The 14,680-nt window shown below is 47.8% G+C and overlaps 2 protein-coding genes across 5 annotated transcripts; one reads left to right on the top strand and one right to left on the bottom strand.

Annotated features, from left to right (window-relative positions):
- Nucleotides 1–552: 552 nt before the first annotated feature.
- ak6 (adenylate kinase 6) lies at nt 553–3,071 on the bottom strand. Its single transcript, XM_062454413.1, has 5 exons — nt 2,787–3,071; nt 2,473–2,565; nt 2,135–2,193; nt 1,701–1,846; nt 553–1,425 (listed from the first exon to the last, which is right to left on the bottom strand). Exons 1-5 carry the CDS (start codon nt 2,821–2,823, stop codon nt 1,236–1,238), a joined length of 525 nt encoding a protein of 174 aa, XP_062310397.1. The 5' UTR covers nt 2,824–3,071; the 3' UTR covers nt 553–1,235.
- rad17 (RAD17 checkpoint clamp loader component) lies at nt 3,053–14,622 on the top strand. 4 transcript variants are annotated; one of them, XM_062454400.1, is made up of 17 exons: nt 3,053–3,179; nt 3,632–3,739; nt 4,016–4,279; nt 4,456–4,536; nt 4,687–4,846; nt 5,269–5,405; nt 5,488–5,540; nt 6,195–6,320; nt 7,138–7,207; nt 7,356–7,467; nt 7,597–7,782; nt 10,038–10,126; nt 11,283–11,429; nt 11,932–12,060; nt 12,394–12,514; nt 13,356–13,413; nt 13,807–14,622. In XM_062454400.1, exons 2-17 carry the CDS (start codon nt 3,698–3,700, stop codon nt 14,039–14,041), a joined length of 2,010 nt encoding a protein of 669 aa, XP_062310384.1. In that variant the 5' UTR covers nt 3,053–3,179; nt 3,632–3,697; the 3' UTR covers nt 14,042–14,622. The 4 variants fall into 4 exon arrangements, with proteins under 4 accessions (XP_062310384.1, XP_062310381.1, XP_062310382.1 ...); XM_062454397.1 differs by having other exon boundaries at nt 3,112–3,257; nt 3,628–3,739; XM_062454398.1 differs by having other exon boundaries at nt 3,126–3,179; nt 3,628–3,739.
- The last annotated feature ends 58 nt before the right edge of the window (nt 14,623–14,680 follow it).

Here is a 14,680-nt window from a genome sequence, read left to right as displayed (position 1 = left end):
TCTTCCGTCATCTCGTCTTTCTCATTCCTCTTATAAGTCTGTGTGGGTTAGGTTAACCCTAGAAGTCTGTCTTGATTGTTGTTTGATGTAAATAATGTCTTGCTTTGTGCTTTTAAATGTTTCTATCCCCTCTGACTTCCAATGCTACTAATGCCCTGCTTTGTTAACCTGCTTGTTTTTGTTGTTGCTTTTGTGCTTTTTCCTGTCTGTCTCTACTGCTGTGGTTGTGTGTCGTTGTGCTTTTTAACCAGATTTTTCTTCCATAGCCCCCTTCCCCTCTCCCTCAAAAAGCTGTGCTTTTTGCCAGGCCATCACTGTAAATAAGAATTTGTTCTTAATGATTCTGCCTGGTTAAAAAGGTTAAATAAAATAAAAATTCTTATCAAGAGTCACTGACCAAATTAAACTCAAAACTCAAAGTAGATTTGCAGCGAAAAGCTGATGTGATCTAGAAGCAATGCATGTTTCAAAGACTTGTGCTTTGAACTAGACAACATTGTGTATGCCCTAATCAACAAATATTTGTGCTACTGTCTTTTAAAATACACTTGCACCAAAAACAAATTGCAAAGCAACAGATCTCTTTTATTTCATTCTTAATTGTGAAGTTCTTACCTTAATCATTGTATACAGTTCTACTATACAAAACTACTTACTCAGCATTTCACTGAAATATCTCCCAACTGTAACCAACAATACCCCCTTAAACTGACGCCCTTATACTGACGCATCATGATGAATAGTGATATTTTAAATGTCTAAAGAAGAATGAGTACGATGTGTTCTACATTAGAAGAAATAACCTTCTAGAAGTGGATTTGTGTTTGCAACTGCAAAACATTTTAACCAAATAATGTTTGTCTGTATACGGATGTAGCTATACCATGACTGTTACATGTAGAAAAGGTTCAGACCTCAACTACCTTCTCACTCCCCGTTTACAACTGAGGCAATACAGGAAGTGATTACAACAACAGAAGCAATGACCTCATTGCATTCAGGAAGTCATATTTACATTTAGTCATATGCATCTTTACTACTGTAATTAATTAGTAAATGCTTGTTAGTCATGCCTACTCTGTGTGTTTTAACAGAAATGCCTGTACGCCAGTCTTTACACCAGATAAGATAACACTTTAACCCGTGTGTGTATGTTCCCCCTTCATAACATCAGGGTTGTTCCTGTGGCATCTCCTCCAGGTCTAGATGTTATCTGCAGGTGTACATCTCCAGGTCTAGTTGTGGTCCTTCATCCATTGTTCAACCCACTGTGTGATCTTCTCCAGGTTACGCTCCATGTCCTCAGGATCGTTGCTTGGCAGCTGGTGGACAATCTCCTGGTCGTAGGCCTCCATGGCCTCCTCGTAGATGCTCTGGAAGATCTCACACTGCACGTTGTCCTGCAGCTTCTTCCCTGTGTAGCCCCTAAAAGCCACATCAGACACACTTAGCCCTGCAGCACGACCACATCAACCACACTTAGCCCTGCAGCTCAACCACACTTAGCCCTGCAGCACGACCACATCAACCACACTTAGCCCTGCAGCACGACCACATCAACCACACTTAGCCCTGCAGCACGACCACATCAACCACACTTAGCCCTGCAGCACGACCACATCAACCACACTTAGCCCTGCAGCACGACAACATCAACCACACTTAGCCCTGCAGCACGACCACACTGGAGGTGAGCTGACCTGCTCTCTAGACGGCTGTAGAGGTTAGTGTTGTCAGTGCGGAGCACAAATACGATGTGGAACCAGCGCTCTGGGAAGAAGTCACAGCCGTGGTAGTCCACGATCACCCCTCCATCCGACATCTTGTCCTCCAGCTCATCCACCACCTGCAACGGGAGTACAGCTGACATGCTGACATTCACATTTTAGTCATTTAACACTTTCATCTAAAGTCACATACTCAGTAGTATAGTCGGTACTGCAAAGCAGATCATCAAGGACCAGAAGTGCACAGTTCTAACAGTATTTAGTGGGTCTCAGCCAACAATGACATCATCTCAACAATATTACATCACTGATAAGACAGTGTAGCACAAAGCAAGTGCAGCATTGTAGCACATTACGTGCAGTGGGAAATGTTAGGGTCCCCATACCCTCACCCAGCGACTACTCACCCTGTCCTCATCCAGCACCGGACACTGATACTCTTCATCAAAACCATCAAACAGCTGGCCTGAAAACACAGACATCATCCTTACAATCACCATCTGATGTCCGCTCTGTCCTAAAACATTGCTGTATTCACAGAAACTCTGAACATGCGTGTAATCCGCTTGCTGCGTCTTATGACGCCTCTCTGGGCTGGGGGTGAGTTTAGAAGAACACCTGGACAGATTATTAAGCGTCAGTGAACGGCAGAAAGCGCTTGTATAACCAAGCCCTGCGTGGTGTTGACTAATGACTCCATCCTCTAAGCGTTCTACGCTGTAGACTACTTGTGTTTGTAACGTACCTTCTTTAGCCAGATCGCCCACGTTGACGTAGGCCAGTCCTGTTCGCTGGGCGAGCTCTTTTCCAAGGGTGGTCTTCCCCACTCCTGGAGTGCCTGTTAAGAGCAAACCCCAACACCATCATCATCATCCTCACACAGCGTGTCCAAGCACTCTAGCCTCCTATTCGAGGTTCTATAGCGGCACATGGCATTGGAAGAGTTCGGTGCATTACATTCATACGGCTTTAAGCACTTTTCAGCACATTAAAAATAAAAATAAATATCCTAGAAAGCTGTGGAATATGTTTTCAATGTTACCAAAAGGTATTGCTTACCTGTCAGAAGAATGTTAGGTCTTACCATAATTTTCATTTTTGCGAAAAGCTTGGTAACTACACGTGACTACCTGGGTACCAAGGAACTTGATGTTCTCTTAACTAGTTCGTTTTCAGAATATTTTAAGATAAATGTTAAGATAGTATTGTTTGCTATATGTAACTCAGTGGATTACCTTAATGTACGACCAAAATCCTAACTAGCTACCAAAGTAATATGTATAGTTTGTTCAACACACACACGCCTGCAAGTAATTACAAGGCTCTGTTGTGAACAGAAATCTGACGTCAGTTTTACGCGCCACCATTAGAGAAGGACCTCATGTTTTAAAGGGATATTTCATATTTTCATCAGTGCAACTGACGGTTGTTCGCTTAATGCCATGAGACTAGGTACTCTGATTCGGTTCTAAGTTTTTAAACATTTTTGTTATATAAAGGAAACACCACATAGGATGGTTTGAAAAAGAGGTAGCGACGCCGTTATATGCATAGTGCATGTTTTTTAGAGAGCTAATCATAAGTCAGCACAAGCCTACTAGCCAAACAAAATTATGTAAAGTTAGCTAATTTTACTGTACAGCAGTGACTGCAAGCTAGCTTCCATAATATAGCGATCATTAAATGTTGCTGTTAAATATGTTTAGATCTGACGCAGACAAGCTCTGTAGTTAACATGTAAATTATGGACTGCAATGGTCCTGGTTTTTGTAATTGGTCACCTGGCGGTCTAGCTAGCTAGTTGGGTAACCAATTCATTGTCCCACTTTGCAAGACATTTGAACATGTTAATGTGTTAATGTGTGGTGCCATTGATCACATTTTGTTTTGATTACGCTAGCTAGAGTTCACCTTCCTGCGTCTTGCACTCACAGCTGAGCTTGTATAGATGTGAAGCACCGCAGTTTATCATGTCAAAGCTATCACTGGGAGGAAAAGGACCCTCCAGCAAAGTGAGTATGACGTTCCCATTTTACCGCGTTGTTTGGGAGGATTAGAGGACGGAGGGAGTGACACAATCTTTGGATTCCAGCCTCAATATTATCCAAAGTTATAGTTAAGTTGTAAACAAAGTTCAGCTTCCCAGGTGTTGAAAGGTGTGAAATTTACCCTCCACCTCTCTACCTCATCTCCCCCTTACATCCCCTCTACCCCGCTACCCCACTTCCTCCACCCCCTCCCCTCTACCCCACTTCCCCCTCCCCCCACCTCCCCCTTCCCCCCTGCAGCTAAACCGCTGGGTGGAGCCGTCGTTTGGGGGCCTGTGTGGGGGTGGCGGCCTCCCCGCCCCCCCAGGCAGCAGTAGAGCAGAGTCAGGACGGAGCCAGAAGGGCAGAGCACCCACCTCTGACCCCACAGGCAGCAAACGTCCCCGAAAGAGGAAAGTGGACCCTGTCCGCTCGGACCTCCAGACTCCAGACCCCTACTCCAGAGACGTGGCCCCCAGGAACCAGGAGGAACCCTGGGTGGACACCCACTCACCCGGCTCACAGGTCACAACGTCGGCATCTCATATCTTTACTGTCTCACTTTGTTCAAACTCACCTCAGCCGCCTCGTAGAACTAACACAAATCTGATGTGTCCCACATCCTTAGTTTTAAAGAGGAAACGGTGAATATTGATACGATGAGACTACTAATGAAGACCCTGTCTAATCTGCATCCCTAGGCTGAACTGGTGGTCCACAAAAAGAAAATTGAAGAGGTGGAGAACTGGATAAAAGCCCATGTTGATCCTAAGACTTTCAAGGTTAGGATTTTTTTTAAGTTTTATAATAAGCAATTAATTACAAACGATTATCTTGATCCATCAGTTGTAGGAGTCGTATTCTTTAGGGACTCGAGCCCTGTGTGCTAATTGGCTGTTAGTTAAACCTTTGATGGCACCTCCTGTCCACAGGGTGGCGCTATCCTGCTGCTGAGCGGGCCGTCGGGCTGTGGTAAGAGCACCACGGTGCGGGTGCTGGCCCGGGAGCTGGGAGTCAGCCTGCAGGAGTGGACCAACCCCCCCAGCCTGGCCCAGCACCACCCTGACGCCCACAAGCTCACCTTCGACCCCCGTGAGACACTCACACACACCTCCTTAACACTGCCAACAAGATCACTGAAGACACCCTTTATATAGAGAACCCATCTATAACCCTAACCCTCTATATAGAGAACCCATCTATAATCTATATAAATGTATAGATACATAGATAGATAGATGTATAGATAGATAATGTATAGATAGATATAAATATAAATGGGAGTCAGGTGGCTGAGCGGTTAGAGAATCGGGCTAATAATCAGAAGGTCGCTAGTTCGATTCCCGGCCGTGTCAAATGACGTTGTGTCCTTGGGCAAGGCACTTCACCCTACTTGCCTCGGGGGGAATGTCCCTGTACTTACTGTAAGTCGCTCTGGATAAGAGCGTCTGCTAACTGACTAAATATAAATGTAGCGTTACCCTGATGGTTGGTCTGTGTTCTTCTGCCACCAGACTCCAGGTTCAGTGGTTTCCATGGCAGCTCCCAGACAGGCCTGTTCCAGGAGTTCCTCCTACGCGCCGACAAGTACAGCCGTCTGCAGATGAACGGGGAGGCGGGGCCCACAGACAGGAAGCTCATACTCGTGGAGGTAGCCGATTGGATGGTGTCATGGCAACCCAAAGCTGTGTCCATTAGAAGAAGCTCATCATGTACCTTGCTTGTTCCTGCAGGACTTCCCCAACCAGTTCTACCGCCAGCCGGCATGCCTGCACGAAGTTCTGAAGTACTGACACGTTCAGGGTCTTCATACACCAGACGATTATTATATATCATCCGAAATTCTGACCAATTGCTGATGTTTGTATTTGCTGTTTGTGTGTGTGCGTGTGTGTTGTGTGTTCTCTGTGTGTGTTCTCTGTGTGTGTGTGTTCTCTGTGTGTGTGTGTTCTCTGTGTGTGTGTGTTCTCTGTGTGTGTGTGTGTGTGTCTGTGTGTGTGCGTGTGTGTGTTCTCTGTGTGTGTGTCTCTGTGTGTGTGTGTTCTCTGTGTGTGTTCTCTGTGTGTGTGTGTGTCTCTGTGTGTGTGCGTGTGTGTGTGTGTTCTCTGTGTGTGTGTGTTCTCTGTGTGTGTGTCTCTGTGTGTGTGTGTTCTGTGTGTGTGTCTCTGTGTGTGTGTGTTCTCTGTGTGTGTGTCTCTGTGTGTGTGTGTTCTCTGTGTGTGTTCTCTGTGTGTGTGTGTCTCTGTGTGTGTGTGTTCTCTGTGTGTGTTCTCTGTGTGTGTGTGTCTCTGTGTATGTGTGTTCTCTGTGTGTGTGTGTTCTCTGTGTGTGTGTGTTCTCTGTGTGTGTTCTCTGTGTGTGTGTGTTCTCCGTGTGTGTGCGTGTGTGTTCTCCGTGTGTGTGCGTGTGTGTTCTCCGTGTGTGCGTGTGTGTTCTCCAGAAGGTTTGCAAGGACAGGCAGGACAGCCCTGGTCTTCATCGTGTCTGACAGCCTGAGTGGAGACGGCAGCTCACGACTTCTCTTCCCCAAAGATCTCCTGGAGGAGCTGTCCATCTGCAGCATTAGGTCCTACACACGCACACACACTATAAATAGTAGGGGCGGGAATCTTTTGGTACCTCACGATTCGATTCAAATCGATTCTTGGGGTCACAAATCGATTATAATTATATATAAAAATAACATTACAAAAAAACTATTTTTCATATGTGAATCGCTAGAAGACTGAATCATGATTAAGTTGTGAATCGATTTTTTCCCCCACCCCTAATAAATAGTAGTCTGCTCACCACTATTATTTTTATGCCAACAGTAGTATTCCACAATGTTGTATACATGTAGGAGCACACACCCAGTGTGTGTCATCCAGCTCTCACCCTCCAGTTATAACCCTCCCGCTTCTCACCCTCCAGCTCTCACCCTCCAGCTCTCACCCTCCAGCTCTCACCCTCCAGCTCTCACCCTCCAGCTCTCACCCTCCAGCTCTCACCCTCCAGCTCTAACCCTCCAGCTCTCACCCTCCAGCTCTCACCCTCCAGCTCTCACCCTCCAGCTCTCACCCTCCAGCTCTCAGCTCTCACCCTCCAGCTCTCACCCTCCAGCTCTCACCCTCCAGCTCTCACCCTCCAGCTCTCACCCTCCAGTTATAACCCTCCCGCTTCTAACCCTCCAGCTTCTAACCCTCCAGCTTCTAACCCTCCAGCTTCTAACCCTCCAGCTTCTAACCCTCTAGTTTCTAACCCTCCAGCTTCTAACCCTCCAGCTTCTAACCCTCCAGCTTCTAACCCTCTAGTTTCTAACCCTCCAGCTTCTAACCCTCCAGCTTCTAACCCTCTAGTTTCTAACCCTCCAGCTTCTAACCCTCTAGTTTCTAACCCTCCAGTTTCAACCCCGTGGCTCCCACCAGCATGATGAAAGTCCTGACTCGCATTGTGACCCTGGAGGCAGCAAAGGTGAGAGGACCATGTTGCTTCATCAACTTGATTTGTGGTGTAAACCCATTCGTCTTTAATTTAATGAATTAACTTAATTAAGTAGGTGCGTGGTTTGTGTGCGTGGGGTGGATGCGTGTGTGTGTGTGTGTGGGGCGTGTGTGAGCAGAGCAGAGGCAGGGTCTCTGTCCCAGACAGGGCAGACCTGGAGCTGCTCTGCTCAGGAAGCTCTGGGGACGTCCGCAGTGCCATCAACAGCCTGCAGTTCTCCTCTCTCACAGGTGGGGGCGCCACACAGCAACACATCCTGTTTACCTCCCTACAGCCAGAGACCCTTCCTGGGTGGGGCAGAGCTGGGTTTAGTCTGATTGTATCTAAATAATGTTTCTGACGTCTGATCCTAACCTCAGACCAGCCCCAGGAGACCGGCCCGTGGGCAGGGCAGAAGGGCAGGTCAGTGACCTCGCGGGGGAGAGCTGTTTCCACAGCAACAGGGCGGAAGAGGAGGGACAGCGAGAGGCAGGACCAGACCATTGGGGGGAAGGACGCCTCCCTGTTCCTCTTCCGAGCGCTGGGGAAGATCCTCTACTGCAAGAGTGAGTCATGGGTTAGGGCTAGGTGTGTTAGGGATAGGACTAGGTGGGTTAGGGCTAGGTGTGTTAGGGATAGGACTAGGTGGGTTAGGGCTAGGTGTGTTAGGGATAGGACTAGGTGGGTTAGGGCTAGGTGTGTTAGGGATAGGACTAGGTGGGTTAGGGCTAGGTGTGTTAGGGATAGGACTAGGTGGGTTAGGGCTAGGTGTGTTAGGGATAGGACTAGGTGGGTTAGGGCTAGGTGTGTTAGGGATAGGACTAGGTGGGTTAGGGCTAGGTGTGTTAGGGATAGGACTAGGTGGGTTAGGGCTAGGTGTGTTAGGGATAGGACTAGGTGGGTTAGGGCTAGGTGTGTTAGGGATAGGACTAGGTGGGTTAGGGCTAGGTGTGTTAGGGATAGGACTAGGTGGGTTAGGGCTAGGTGTGTTAGGGATAGGACTAGGTGGGTTAGGGCTAGGTGTGTTAGGGATAGGACTAGGTGGGTTAGGGCTAGGTGTGTTAGGGATAGGACTAGGTGGGTTAGGGCTAGGTGTGTTAGGGATAGGACTAGGTGGGTTAGGGCTAGGTGTGTTAGGGATAGGACTAGGTGGGTTAGGGCTAGGTGTGTTAGGGATAGGACTAGGTGGGTTAGGGCTAGGTGTGTTAGGGATAGGACTAGGTGGGTTAGGGCTAGGTGTGTTAGGGATAGGACTAGGTGGGTTAGGGCTAGGTGTGTTAGGGATAGGACTAGGTGGGTTAGGGCTAGGTGTGTTAGGGATAGGACTAGGTGGGTTAGGGCTAGGTGTGTTAGGGATAGGACTAGGTGGGTTAGGGCTAGGTGTGTTAGGGATAGGACTAGGTGGGTTAGGGCTAGGTGTGTTAGGGATAGGACTAGGTGGGTTAGGGCTAGGTGTGTTAGGGATAGGACTAGGTGGGTTAGGGCTAGGTGTGTTAGGGATAGGACTAGGTGGGTTAGGGCTAGGTGTGTTAGGGATAGGACTAGGTGGGTTAGGGCTAGGTGTGTTAGGGATAGGACTAGGTGGGTTAGGGCTAGGTGTGTTAGGGATAGGACTAGGTGGGTTAGGGCTAGGTGTGTTAGGGATAGGACTAGGTGGGTTAGGGCTAGGTGTGTTAGGGATAGGACTAGGTGGGTTAGGGCTAGGTGTGTTAGGGATAGGACTAGGTGGGTTAGGGCTAGGTGTGTTAGGGATAGGACTAGGTGGGTTAGGGCTAGGTGTGTTAGGGATAGGACTAGGTGGGTTAGGGCTAGGTGGCTAGTGTTGGTCAGCACTAACATGGTCCTCGTGGTCCAGAAAGAGAAAGGGTTTGGAATGCAGTTGGAGTTCATGGGATAAACCTGAAAATACCTGATTTCACATTTGAAAAAAAGTTCTGACTGTTGAATTCCATCTAGATACGTATCTTAGATTACATTTTATTCCGTAATGAAAAAGTAAATTGTGTCTGTGATTAGCAGACGTGTAGTAAGGTGTGTCTGTGATTAGCAGATGTGTAGTAAGGTGTGTCTGTGATTAGCAGACGTGTAGTAAGGTGTGTCTGTGATTAGCAGACATGTAGTAAGGTGTGTCTGTGATTAGCAGATGTGTAGTAAGGTGTGTCTGTGATTAGCAGATGTGTAGTAAGGTGTGTCTGTGATGAGCAGATGTGTAGTAAGGTGTGTCTGTGATTAGCAGATGTGTAGTAAGGTGTCTGTGATTAGCAGACGTGTAGTAAGGTGTGTCTGTGATTAGCAGACGTGTAGTAAGGTGTGCCTGTGATTAGCAGACGTGTAGTAAGGTGTGCCTGTGATTAGCAGACATGTAGTAAGGTGTGTCTGTGATTAGCAGACGTGTAGTAAGGTGTGTCTGTGATGAGCAGATGTGTAGTAAGGTGTGTCTGTGATTAGCAGACGTGTAGTAAGGTGTGCCTGTGATTAGCAGACATGTAGTAAGGTGTGTCTGTGATGAGCAGATGTGTAGTAAGGTGTGTCTGTGATTAGCAGACGTGTAGTAAGGTGTGTCTGTGATTAGCAGATGTGTAGTAAGGTGTGCCTGTGGTTAGCAGACGTGTAGTAAGGTGTGTCTGTGATTAGCAGACATGTAGTAAGGTGTGTCTGTGATTATCAGAAGTGTAGTAAGGTGTGTCTGTGATTAGCAGATGTGTAGTAAGGTGTGCCTGTGGTTAGCAGACGTGTAGTAAGGTGTGTCTGTGATTAGCAGACATGTAGTAAGGTGTGTCTGTGATTATCAGAAGTGTAGTAAGGTGTCTGTGATTGGCAGGAGAGAGCTGGGAAGGTTCAGAGCTTCAACCCGGCCTGCCGTCTCACCTGGCAGAGCATCACAGAGACGGGCTACTGGTGGACCCTGAGGTACACTCACACACATACACACACCCTGAGGTACACTCACACACATACACACACCCTGAGGTACACTCACACACATACACACACCCTGAGGTACACTCACACACATACACACACCCTGAGGTACACTCACACACATACACACACCCTGAGGTACACTCACACACATACACACACCCTGAGGTACACTCACACACATACACACACCCTGAGGTACACTCACACACATACACACACCCTGAGGTACACACATGCATACACACACCCTGGGCCTCATGTACTAACGCTTTTGCGCCCACTTACGCCCACTGGCGTATTTGTCTCGCAATTTGCGCGTAAAAGCATGGCGAGGTATGTACAAACATGCCACACTGAGGTAAAAGCGCAGACTGCCTGTCGCGGGAACTGAAAATGGCAAATTTCCGTGTCATGCATATGCATTCACGGGAGTGTCAAGGGGAAAGTGGGAGTTTCCCATAAAGAGATTGGGAGGGGATGCGTAAAGTGCGCCTAATTATGTATTCCGCGGTATGTACAAAAACCGCCTGTGATAGCACACCTCTATTTTGCGGTGAAAATTCTCCGCCTGTTAAAAGCAGGTGTAAACCAGGATGTGCATATGCCTCCTGGTGAAATGGCAGCCGTAACCCGAGCAAGACGAAGACATAGGCCAAAGGATTTTTGCCACAAGGATCACACTTTTTGAGTTGAGTGAACACAAAATCATTACGCGTTACAGATTAAGCAGCCATGCAATATTACAGTTACTGGAAGAAATCAAAGATTACATTGAATCTAAGACTCAGCGTTCACATTCCATTCCAACAGTTGTTAAACTGTTAAACTTTGGTGGCTGATCCATGATAGAAAGACTGAAGGAGGCCCATTCAATTGCGCGTTTAAATGCTCGCAATGTACGGTATAGTGGGCGGAGAAAGGCGCTGATTACCCATGAACTGCAGGGTTGGTAAATACGACGTAAACTGAAGTATCACAGCGTGCGCAATCTGCGGGTTGGCCATGGCGCTAATAACGCTACGTTTGCAAATGTACGTATGAGGCCCTCAGACAGAACCCTCAGACTCTCACAAACTTCTCAACCCACGACATAGAATATTTAATGTCACTTAAGTATGTTATTAATGCCCTCCTCCACCAGGGGGTGCTGGAACGCTGCCACATGTCTGGGGAGCTCTTTAACCTGTACCTGCATCAGAACTACCTGGACTTCTTCTCTGAGGTGGAGGATGTAGCTCGGGCCAGTGACTACCTGTCCCACGCTGACTTCCTGACTGCTGAGTGGAGCGTGAGTTCCTGACTCTGTCCCTGTCTATAGGTCCTGTCTGTAGGTCCTAACCCTGTCTATAGGTCCTGTCTATAGGTCCTAACCCTGTCTATAGGTCCTGTCTATAGGTCCTGTCTATAGGTCCTGGTCCTGTCTATAGGTCCTGTCTATAGGTCCTGTCTATAGGTCCTGTCTATAGGTCCTGTCTATAGGTCCTAACCCTGTCTATAAGTCCTGTCTATAGGTCCTGTCTATAGGTCCTAACCCTGTCTATAGGTCCTGTCTATAGGTCCTGTCTATAGGTCCTAACCCTGTCTATGGGTTCTGTCTATAGGTTCTGTCTATAGGTCCTGACCCTGTCTATAGCTTTACAATTACTTGGTTAAGGTCACATGACCAATGGTTTTTACAGTGTAAAGAATATACAACCATATCCAAGGGGCTGTATTCACCAACTCCCAGCTGTCCTCATGAGTGTTTGTGCTCCATGTGTTAATGGAAGGATTGTGCTGTTGATGTTTAGTCCCGGAGCACCCTGGGGGCGTACGGCTCGTCTGTGGCCACCAGGGGGCTCCTGCACGCCAACAACGCCCAGGTCTCTACACGCTTCAGACCACTGCACAAACCCCACTGGCTGCAGGTCAACAAGAAGGTAGACACACACGCACACACACAGGAGAGCAACACACACAATTACACACTTTCTAGAGGACAGTGCTTACTGTATGACTCAGTACACACTTGTATCTAAACATGGAGATAATGATTCCCATCTCATCACATGTGTGTGTGTGTGCGTGCGTGTGTCTGTGCGAGCGTGTGTGTGTGTGTGTCCTGTGTGTTTGTGTGTATGTGTGTCCTGTGTGTTTGTGTGTGTGTGTATGTGTGTCCTGTGTGTTTGTGCGTGTGTGTGTCTGTGCGTGCGTGTGTGTCCTGTGTGTTTGTGTGTGTGTGTTTGTGTGTGTGTGTATGTGTGTGTCTCCAGCACCAGGAGAACTGCTTGGCAGCCCAGTCTCTCTTCATCAGCTTCTGCATGACTCCTGTCAGCCTGCAGACAGAACTGCTGCCTCACCTGGCCCTGCTCAGCACTCCCCTCAGGAACCAGGGTAACAATCTCACACACACCATACACACACCACACATACACCTGTCCCTACTCAGCACTCCCCTCAGGAACCAGGGTAACACTCACACACACACCATACACACACCACACATACACCTGGCCCTGCTCAGCACTCCCCTCAGAAACAAGGCTAACACTCACACACACACCATACGCACACACACACACCATACGCACACACACCACACACACACCTGGCCTTGCTCAGCACCTGTGTTTACCAGCCAGAGAGCTACCTGTGTTTACCAGCCAGAGAGCTACCTGTGTTTACCAGCCAGAGAGCTACCCGTGTTTACCAGCCAGAGAGCTACCCGTGTTTACCAGCCAGAGAGCTACCCGTGTTTACCAGCCAGAGAGCTACCTGTGTTTACCAGCCAGAGAGCTACCTGTGTTTACCAGCCAGAGAGCTACCTGTGTTTACCAGGCAGAGAGCTACCCGTGTTTACCAGGCACAGCAGCAGCTTCAGCTCTCTAAAGGCCAGGAGAATCCTCACCATTGAAGCTGAAGTGGAACCAGTAGAACATATTTGGCCTCTTCAGTTTATTCAGACAAATGATGTTCAAACAAGGACAGGGTGCGTCTTATGAAAAGGGTTGCACACTGATTTGCATCTGAAAGAATGCTAACCTTTAGCAAAACCCTTTCCCTGGTCGAGATTAAACTTTACTGTTAGGTTGTTCAGATATCCACATGCGTCATTAGTGGCAGGTTGAGTGGAGAGTGTTGTTGTGGGTTTGTGTCTGTGATGTCTGTGATGTCTGTGTCAGTGATGTCTGTGATGTATGTGTCTGTGATGGTGGCATTTCTCCTGTCTCCTCAGCTCAGATCTCCTTCCTGGAGGATGTGGGACGCCTCCCCCTCCGCAGGGGGTCTGGAAGGTAGGTCCTCCTCACACACCATAACCTAACCCTAACCCTCCGCAGGGGGTCTGGAAGGTAGGTCCTCCTCACACACCATAACCTAACCCTAACCCTAACCCAGGGGGTCTGGAAGGTAGGTCCTCCTCACACACCATAACCTAACCCTAACCCTAACCCAGGGGGTCTGGAAGGTAGGTCCTCCTCACACACCATAACCTAACCCTAACCCAGGGGGTCTGGAAGGTAGGTCCTCCTCACACACCATAACCTAACCCTAACACACCATCTAGTCTGATGATGATGATGATGATGATCACACACCATCTAGTCTGATGATGATGATGATGATCACACACCATCTAGTCTGATGATGATGATGATGACCTGGTGGCCGTCTGCTCCTTATGTCAGGCTGCGTTTGGAGGCCCTGACAGACAGAGACCCCGGGGAACTACAGCTGGACAGCGATGAGGAGGGCCCAGTTTCCTCCACAGTCAACCCACCATTAGGTAGTGTTCTTGGGGGAGCAGGAGAGCAGGATGAGCCCTCCATGGAGGTCCTGCTGCCAGACAGCCAGCCCCAGCCCTCGACCTCAGGAGCCCTGCTGGAGGATGACCTGCTCATAGAGGAGTACGACAGTGATTGACAGGGCTCGTAGTCCAATCACGGGGCTCAGAGCGTAATATGCATGGGACTGGCAGAACCCATGCTCCAATCACAAAGCCTAAAAGACTTATAGCACAGTCACGCCCACATTGCCTTATTTCCTCATTCACTCAACGACTTGACTGACTTGGAGTACACAACACAAGGGTGTTGCGGCTCATTTAGTCCGTTACTGTGTGTTTGCCATGGCAACTGCCTGTGTATTTATTTGTGTTCAGTCCTTTCTTCCAGGGGGATTTAAGCTTAACAACTCTGTGTTATGTGACCTGGGTTATGTGACTTTAATTTAAGTGGAATTTAAACCAACTCACATATTGAACTGATAAAGACACTGAAGCATTTCAAATTTGTTTTGCGGTCAAGTGTAATGTTTTAGAGGAACATTTGTCTTCAGTTTATATTTAAAACCGGTTAGAAGTTGAGCCATTTTCAATTCTCCCTCTTTCAGCTGTGTAGTATTGTCTATGGCATACATAGTTAACAGATGTTTAAAAAGCATTTTTTGTAAACAATATTAGTCTTCCATAAAAAGTGACAAATACATATTTTGTTTAAATATAAGTTTGTTGTTTTTCACCGAATACAGTTATATTCATTATTTCATATTTTGTTGTGGCTA

The sequence above is a fragment of the Osmerus eperlanus genome, chromosome 28 (assembly GCF_963692335.1).
Source record: "Osmerus eperlanus chromosome 28, fOsmEpe2.1, whole genome shotgun sequence".
Lineage (NCBI taxonomy): Eukaryota > Metazoa > Chordata > Actinopteri > Osmeriformes > Osmeridae > Osmerus > Osmerus eperlanus.
Note: the sequence above shows the minus strand (reverse complement) of the source record. Positions and strands in the feature narration are given on the sequence as shown.

Coding starts and splice junctions, on each gene's coding strand:
- ak6 (XM_062454413.1), bottom strand. CDS start 2,823: ATGAAAATTATGGTAAGACCTAACATTCTTCTGACAG. Junction 2,566..2,786: donor ACCTAACATTCTTCTGACAG/GTAAGCAATACC, acceptor TGCTCTTAACAG/GCACTCCAGGAGTGGGGAAG. Junction 1,426..1,700: donor TACAGCCGTCTAGAGAGCAG/GTCAGCTCACCT, acceptor TGTGGCTTTTAG/GGGCTACACAGGGAAGAAGC.
- rad17 (XM_062454400.1), top strand. CDS start 3,698: ATGTCAAAGCTATCACTGGGAGGAAAAGGACCCTCCAGCAAA. Junction 4,537..4,686: donor TTGATCCTAAGACTTTCAAG/GTTAGGATTTTT, acceptor TCCTGTCCACAG/GGTGGCGCTATCCTGCTGCT. Junction 12,515..13,355: donor CACTCCCCTCAGGAACCAGG/GTAACAATCTCA, acceptor CTGTCTCCTCAG/CTCAGATCTCCTTCCTGGAG.